This window comes from Grammomys surdaster, unplaced genomic scaffold (assembly GCF_004785775.1).
Source record: "Grammomys surdaster isolate TR1022 unplaced genomic scaffold, NIH_TR_1.0 362, whole genome shotgun sequence".
NCBI lineage: Eukaryota > Metazoa > Chordata > Mammalia > Rodentia > Muridae > Grammomys > Grammomys surdaster.
In genome coordinates, this window is record NW_021604781.1 from 1,251,756 (window position 1) to 1,260,571 (window position 8,816).

Here is an 8,816-nt window from a genome sequence, read left to right on the forward strand (position 1 = left end):
TCATCACAGTTTACAGCTCTCCACAGTTGCTTCAGGCAACTTCTCTTAGTGTCTCTTTCAGGAGTGTCAGTCACTCAACTCCATAATCTTCCCGCTTATTTAAAATGTCTTAAGTGGCACGGAAATGACTGTAGTCCTACCATACAACTTCTGGCGAGGGGAAGGCCTTCACTTTCATGGACAGCCGATAGGACCGCTTTCCTGCTATGGTCTCCTGCACCTGCTGCTTCCGATGCTTCACGCTGATAAATCCCTTTTCTTTGAAAGAAGAAATGACAGTGAGGGAGGAATTCATTTATGTAGACATCAGCTCACTCCCTCACTACGAGGAGATGCATGCCATCAACCAGTGAGAATTGTTGGAGCCTGTCAATGAATCCAAGTGTTGATCAATAGATGATACCTTTGGGTCAAGGCCCAGCAAGTCCTAGAGACAGAAAGCAGTCACCTGCCAACTGGGAGCATCAAACTAAAGCTGTCACACTAATAAAGGAGTATTTCTAAAATCTACCCAGCTGGTGTAAGGCAGATGGAGAAAGACTCTGGGCTGAGAAGTCAAGCTGTGGGAACTAGAAGGATAGATAGCTCCTGCCTTTCACTTGTCCTTACAGAATTTACAACTTAGAATTAAGCAACTGTTTGGGGATACTGTGATCATTAAACTGAGGGAAGAGGAGCATTAAACTTCTAGTAATTTATCATATTTTTCTACATCGACTTCATGGGAGAGTCAGGGAAATTTCCCCCAGACAAAGTGATAAAGAATGGGATCAATACGTTATTCTTCATTTACATGGGGCAGTAAGTGAGGAGTTTGTGACCGTCTTACAATCTACGCTACTAGCTGAAGTAAACTTCTAAAATCAAAACTCTCCAAATCAAAAGCAGTATTTTTAAAAGCTAGCACTAATCTTTGGGAATTTGATACAATGAATCTTGGTCAGATTCATCTCCCTTACTCCTCGGGTTAATTCCTTGAAGATCTGCCCCCATCTCCTGCCCACTCCCTAATTTCACATCCTCTCTTTTATTTAATAACTGAGTAACTTCAATTAGTGTTATCCATAATCATATGGGTATGGGACCACCTACTGGAGCATGGTTGACTTATCAGAGCCCATACCCTTAAAGAAGACTAGCTATCCTTCCACCAGAGCCGTCAGCTGTCCATAGCTCCTCGGTTAGCGGCATGGCCTGTGACTCCCTTTCTTATCCATGCAGGGATGCTGACTGGCTCAGTCGGTCTTGTGCAGATCTTGTGCAGGAGGTCACAGCTGCCGTGAATTCACGAGTGCAGCAGCTCTGCCACATCCAGAAGGCACTGTTTTGCTCTAGCCCTCCCCCACCTTAGGCTCTTGCAATCTTTCCACTCACTCTTCCCAGAAGTATTCAATGTAAAGAGTACCCGATGTGCTAATAAATTTGCCTTTCGGAGCTCAAGAGAAAGCAGTGTTCATTCATAGTTGCATAACTCTCAGCCACATGGACTTCCCACTCCTCCGCCCCAGCTCTTACTGCCCACAGTGCTCAGAAAGCGTAGTGCTTACGTCAGCGTGCCTCACTTCCGAAGCTTACCATACACATGCACGGAGGCGTTGGAAGACCGGAATGATGACCCACTCTTCACACGACAAGTGTAGAGCCCCTTGTCCTGGCTCTCCACACTGTTGATCTTGAGAACACTGTGGAACACATTGCTGTGGGAGTTGCTTTGGTCAATCCGCTGCCTTATAGATGCTCTCTTAGTTGCCTACAAAGAAAATGCGCAGTGAGTGCAGAAGTCAGCATTGCTCCTGCTGAGTTACGGCACTTTAGCATTCCCCAAATCAGTATTTTCTTAAAGATTTACTCATTTATAAGTATATAAGTGTATAAGAACACACACTGTAGCTGTTGTCAGACACACCAGAAGAGGGCATCAGATCCCATTACAGATAGTTATGAACCACCTTATGGGTGCTGGGAATTGAATCAGGACCTCTGGAAGAGCAGTCAGTGCTTTTAACTGCTGAGCCATCTCTCCAGCCCCTCAAATCAGTACTTTGACAGCTTTCTTTTTTCATTCCTTTCTTTCCCTCTTTTGTCCATCTCTCTCTCCCTCTCTCTGTCCCTCCTTTCTCCCTCCCTCCCTCCCTCCCTCCTTCTCTCCCTCTCTCCCTCCCTCTCTCCCTCTCTCCCTCCCTCCCTTCCTTCCTTCAGGTTAGGCACATCAGATCTACCACAAGCATATCATTTGGAAACTACACTTCTGTCTAGATGTGAGTCAAACGGACCCTCTGTATTAGCACTTCATCTTTTGAAGTGGGCCGTCACATATGCATTATGTCAGCTGCTTTTTGTGAGCGCCTGGAGAGACTGGAGAGGTTTTGTTCAGTTATCAATGAGGAGGTAGACGTGACAGAGAACTGGCCGCAGTACACGAGGAACTCAGGTCTCTTGGCTCTGCACTTAGTGATTTCTCCCCACCACAGTCTCTCCCTGTCCCCTCACACTCATTGATGCTGTTTCTGTGAACAAACTTAAGTTCTCCTTCCTACTGATGGGAAAGAAAATTCAAGTCGTGGCTTCAGCCACCCTATCGTCATTCTCTTACAATGATGAGCAATGCTCATCAGTTTCTGCTAAATCCTGGTGAGGGGGTGTGGGATGTACACACCCAGAGGGAGTTTCAGCCATCATCTGCAAGGTCCTTCCCTTGTCTCAGGGAAAGAGCTCATTCGGCTGTCTGATTGGCTATGGTGGCCTGCTCCCTGTTCTGAGAAGATGCGGTGCCATCTCCTGCCATTGTTCCTTGTATAACACATAGCTCGTCATTTCCTCCTCTTAAGTCCTTCCCTGGGGAGGGTCGTGAAAAGACATGGAAGCCATCCAGATGGACCTGAGGGTCTCAAACCTAGTTTGCTCTGCCGTGCTTAATCAGTTTCACCCACCTGCATTTTAATTCCCTATTGGCAGAGACATATGTAAGGTCATCTGCATCGTTCTCAGGAATAACAAAAGACATAACTGTCAGGCACTGCTGTGAGAAGTCAGAATTGGTCCCCAGTGTCACAGGCCCAGGAGCCTTTCTGCCACTCTGTCTGGGGCGTGACTTCCCCCTCTGAAGGGTTTTCTTCCCAAGTGTGTTGTTGGCATGGCTTGCACTTTGGGAAACAACTCATCTGAGCCTCTACAAGTGCCTTGTCCACTTCTGAAGCCACTAGCTGTATGTGACTGTTTAATACAATTAATCAAGATGAAGAATGCCTCCCTGTAGTTAGCTAGCCACACTTCAAGTGTTCCTCTGCCATAGCAGCTATGGATACACTTTACTGTACAAGACAGGCACAGACTATTCCTATCCCAGGAATTCTATTGGACAGCACCATTTTTAGAAGGTTATTGGTACTTGGTAGGTATAGTACTAATATTGTGTTTAAATTGTTATTAATTCATTTTCTGTGTATGGGTGATTTGTCTGTATGTATGTCTGTACACCATGAATGTGCCTGCTGCCTGAGGAAACCAAAGGAGGGCATTAGATTCCCTAGGACCACTCACTGATAACCATGAACCACCATGTGGGTGCCTAGGAATTGAACCCAGGTCTTCTACAAGGGCAGCCAGTGCTCTAACCACTGAGCCATCTTTCCAGCCCCCAGTATCAATATTCTCTGTCACTTTTTAAAGATTTACTTATTCTATGTATACGTGTATTTTGCCTGCATGCACCAGGTGAATGCCTGGTGCCACGGATCCCCTGGAATGGGGCTCCAGACAGTTGAAAGCTGCCACATGGGAGCTGGGAGTTGAAATGAGGCCCTCTAGAGGAGCACTAACCTCTGAGCCATTTCTTCAGCCCCTCGTTTCAATATTCTTAATAGCAATAAGAACTGGATAAAATTCTCTTCCCTCTTGACATTTATTGAGAATATTTCATTTCTGTCCGAAGTGATTGCTTCATGGTACAGCACTTTTATTTAAATTTAAATAGAAGAACAGTAGTTCTAGAAAATAGAACTCTCACAGGGACATCTTTTGTTGTAAAGTTTTTCTATTTCCACGGGGGAGGGGAAGGAAAAAAAAGTTGATGAAAATAGGTTGGAGCTGAAGCATGAATCTTTTGTTTATTATTTAATCATAAATTAATTTTGATTGGCAGTCTGAATAACAAAACAAACGCCTGCACTTGGGATATGCAGCATAAATCACACTGGCACATGAGAAAGGAGAGTGGGCATACTGCCAGAATGTTCTTTCCAGCTTATCACTGCTTTCCCATCTGTGTACATCACTAGATAACTGGCACTAGCAAGGATGTTTCACCTGAATAAGGAAACCGACTCTGTCTTCACTCTCGGTTTTATTTGAAGGACAGAATTGCCCCTTTGACAATTAATAAATGCAGTATTGCATGGCTGGGTTGAAGTATCTTTAGCAAACACACTGCAGTCAGGTGCCTGACTGTCTGCCAGAACCTTCTATGAGTGTACTGACAAAGACAGTCCCTTGAAAAGTTGTTATGACAAAAGATAGTCCCTGCCTGGTATTTGGTGATAATTCTCTCATCTTGAAATCGCAATGCACTGTTTCCAAGGACGAAATGTCCCCTCCTGCTTTCCAGAATCACCAGTGGAAACAGCAGCCCGGACCCTTCAAAACAAACCCCCAGACATCAAAGCCAGGATCTGCTCTATCGCATTCAGGGACGGGCAGGCCAGGGAGGCACCATTCAGACCTGACGCTTTCCTGTCCACCCGTACCGCCCTGCCTGGGAGCAGGACTTTCTAAGTTTTCCCACTTCAAAAACCCAGTGGGGTTTCACTTGCTCAAAGCAGCTGCAAATAGTGCCCAGAAAGAACTAGAAAAATCTTCACTCACTTTACCAGGGTAATGCCAGCTCATCTGCACCCTCGTATTGAGGTCCGTGGTGGTGGTGCAGTTGAGGACAAGTGTTTGACCATGGAGCAATCTCACTGGGCTTGGCGGGCTTATTTGAACATCTAGGATTGTATTGGCTGCAATCACAAGAGGGAAACAAATGTTAAGAAGGATGGATTTCACCGGCCAGATTTCAGAGGACCGTGCCCAGTAGCCACGCCCTCAGAACAGCACTTACTCTGCCGATGGGTCAGGTAGTTTGTCTGGTACAGGTGCCCGTTGACCGTGGTTTCGCAGTTCAGTAGTCCTATTTCTTTGTATGTTGCATTTGCTATTATAAAGCCTCTCCTACTGTCCCACGTTATTCTTTGCCCGTCAGGGGTCAGAGTATCAAATGGAAACTGCAAAGAAGGAAGCAGTGCTTAGCCGAGTCCCGGTAGTACTGTGTCAACACAATACGAGAAAACATGCTTTTCATTTACCGTGAAAGCTACCACTTGGGTCAAAAACGCCAGTTTGTTCTCATTACTTCTTTACTTTTCTGTGCACAGAGGCAAATATATTTCGACTGTGCTAAGTCATATCGATTATGGTGACTTACACCCACAAGCTGCACCCATTCATGAGGCTTATGGTGAGACTAGAGACAATCACCCCCTTGTCCACTGGATCTGGAGGATTATCTTCATGTGTTAGCATCATCTAGAACATTCTGTCATCTACAACTTTGTGCTCACATGCTATACAACTCACCAATAAGATGCTGATGTAACTAGCTAGCCCAGCAGTTCCAGCCCCTTACACACACTAGAGGAACACACATCAGGAGGAATACTGGGCAGACAGTAAGTCATGACACTATGGTCCAGCATGACCAGGAGGCCCCTGCAATCTGTCACCTAGGAATTTTCTTGGGCAGTTGAGTAAGACTCCCCTGTTATTCCCAACCCTGACACCTACAGGCAACAGGACACGTATGGGATGGGGGCTCAAACCTGTCCCTGAGGGATACTTCAGACATCAGTGAATCGCAGCCAAAATTCTTTTCTGGCTTTCCAACTTCATTTGCTGCCAAAAGCTTGCCAGCTACCTACTTGTATAGACTGACTAGGTGCTGCCTTGGAAGAGAGTAGAGGAGTGGGGTGGGAGTAGGGCTGGCTGGTCCTTACCCTCCTACCTACTCTATGGGAAGGTGTGTAAGCGACTCCAGGAGCCTTCTGATTCTTACTTTGGATGAGTTGATGTTTTAGTCGCATCTTCATTAGGCTTCACTGTAAATGTCTTTCCCTTTCTGAATATGCAACTTAGAGTGTGAAGAAGAGTCTCACAGATGGATTTCTTTCCTTCTTTTTCCCTACGAGGTTAAGTTTGAGTATCATCCAGGCCTTTGTCACTAGGATGTGGCAAACTTAGACCTAAGGTTGGCTCCTTATGTGTGAGTCCCAAGTAGGAGATCCAGTGACCCCTCCGATGCTGTTATGAAACAGAAGGCAGCGAGGGGGTACCCTGCGGGCCATGCCTAGGTCTCCTCATGAGAAACCAGGCCGTGCAACAGATCTAGTATAAAGGGGGTTTGTTTGGGGGAAGGGAAGAGGGTGAGGACCTGGGGACCAGTAGAGGTAGACAGATGGGAGCAGAGCCATAAGGGCAGAGATGGGGGACAGAGAAGGACAGAGGGGAGAGAGACCAGCAGGGAACATGTGGGAACAAGGAGAGAGAACTGGGATGGCAGATAGTCCTTTTATCTGGCACCCACACCTGGTGGTGGCAGGTGGGGGAGCAGAGGATGAAGTAAGCTCCTGCTAGGTCCCTGGGCAGTGGATCCCCTACCCAGACACCAGCTTATCCACGTGAGCAACACAGCTGACTCTCCCTTTTGGATATGTGACAATACATCAAAACTGTCACGATTTCAGTTCTTTCATTATTTCGATTCATGCTTCTGGCGTTATCATTTGACTCCACTTAAACATACAGGGTAGGTTTTAGGGGGATGGTAACTCTTCGTAATGTTTCTTGGTAGGAAAAGGATTTTCCAGATAAGTCTACTGAGAAGCCCAGATAGAAAATTATTTCAGAGACATTTTAAAAAAAAGATTAAAATGATATAACACCCATTTGAAACAAAACCATGCTGGGAGTGATGTTGTTGAGTTTTACCTTTTTCAGAGTGACTGTGATGTTGGGTGACGTCACCCGGCAGGGGATGATGAGCTCTCTTCCTTCCGTCATGTGCACGAGTTTGGGTATGTCAGTGTGCATCTCTGTGAAAGGACTCCCTGGATCTGAATGAGGGTAAAAACCACATGTAAGTAATTGAGAACATAAGCATGTAAGACGCTGTAACCAGGAGGTCCCTGGGACTCTGCTGCAGTCACGCCCGATGTGCCCTCTTTGTGCAGAAGTCTGTGCTTTGCCTCTGAACCTGGCCTTCTATGTGCCTGTCCCCAAAAGCAACAAAGTTTTTCATTCAGTTCTTGGCTTCAGTGGGATTTACCCTGACGCCTTAATATGCAATGAGGTTACAGGGACCACCAAACCTTTTGAAATGCAATGAGGGGTAAGGGGGTGGTAAGGACTCTGCATAAACCTCAGCTATGTTAAGTGCCTGGGAAGTACCTTCCAGGGCCTTTGTGACCACCAGGAAAACACAGGTGCTGCTACTTGGAAGAGTTAGAGGCAAGGCAGAAGTAAGCAGACTGGAGGGGATTATCATTTGAATGGCAGGGGCAGCACTTGAAGGCTTTCTAGACCTTGCCCAGTAGCCTAGGAATGACTGAGGAATGGCTGGGAAATGCATGCATTTCATAGGTGATTAGGTCTGTTTCTCCTACATGCAAGGTTAACTGCTAAGAGTAAAGCTTGCAGAGAGGTCTGGGGGAGCCTTTGCTGAATCAACCAAAACATCTCCTTTGAAAGTGTGCCATTGCCCCTTGGGGCAGGGAGGATCTAAGCTACAATTATTCATCCCCTGTAACGCCTCCAGAACCAGAGCGAGCATCAGATTTTCCTAGAAACACTCTCACTGTCCACCCTGCTCTTGTCTTCAGGAATCGTCGATAGCCTCAAATGATGATCCCTTCAAGACTGATTGTGTGCCTGTCTCTCAGACATGGCTCCAGCCTTTGGGGGCCAGAAGTCCGGTGTGAAAGAAGAGGCCCCAGGCCTGCCAGCTGGTCCTCTCAAAACTGGATGCTAACAGAATGAGTTTTAGGGAACCGAGAGCTGTCAGCAGGCAATGGGTGTCAAACACCCACAGTGGCTGCACAGTGGCTGGTGAGAGTGGGACTAGTGAGGTCTTTTGTCCTTCTGATTGGGCCCTAGATGGGAACCATGTGATTACCTAAGCTAGGGAGATTGAGCCCTGAACCGATAACACAAATCCTAAAACAGCACCATAAGAACAAAACCAGAGGCTGATGGGACCTCTGGAAGCCAAAGAATGCTGGGAAACCAGAAGTGGTAGAAGAGGATGGCAGATGCCTGACAGGCATTAGGGGTGGGGCAGAGATTTCAGACTTAGAGGGGCAGAGAAAACAGAAGACCAGGCTTTGTGGTCCACGGACATCTATAATCCCCGCACTTGAGTCAAGGAAGCAAGACAAAAGGCCAGTCTTAGCACACTTAGCTAGACATCTTGTTTTGATGTTGTTGTTTGTTTGTTTGTTTTAAGAAGTAATTGGGAGCAGGTGTGTAGGAAATGGAGGCGGGTAGATCTCTTTGGGTGTTAGTTTTATGAGTTATTTTCTCTTCTCTACCTCCTCCTCTTCTTCTACTTGTGTGTGTATGTGTGTGTGTATGTGTGTGTGTGTGTGTGTGTGTGTGTGTGAGAGAGAGAGAGAGAGAGAGAGAGAGAGAGAGAGAGAGAGAGAGAGGAAGAGGGAGAGGGAGAGAGAAAGAGAGAGAGAGAGACAGACAGACAGAGACACAGACACAGACACAGACACAGACACAGA

At 46.5% G+C, this 8,816-nt stretch overlaps 1 protein-coding gene across 1 annotated transcript in view; it reads right to left on the reverse strand.

Moving 5' to 3' along the window:
* Flt1 (fms related tyrosine kinase 1) overlaps positions 1 to 8,816 on the reverse strand; it is a 163,012-nt gene that overhangs the window by 114,885 nt on the left and 39,311 nt on the right. Inside the window, exons 4-8 of the mRNA XM_028779768.1 lie at positions 7,021 to 7,145; positions 5,099 to 5,261; positions 4,861 to 4,997; positions 1,576 to 1,750; positions 141 to 258 (exon numbers count right to left, since the gene is read on the reverse strand). Of these exons, the coding sequence (XP_028635601.1) occupies positions 141 to 258; positions 1,576 to 1,750; positions 4,861 to 4,997; positions 5,099 to 5,261; positions 7,021 to 7,145 (718 nt within the window). The remainder of the gene's footprint in view (positions 1 to 140; positions 259 to 1,575; positions 1,751 to 4,860; positions 4,998 to 5,098; positions 5,262 to 7,020; positions 7,146 to 8,816) is intronic.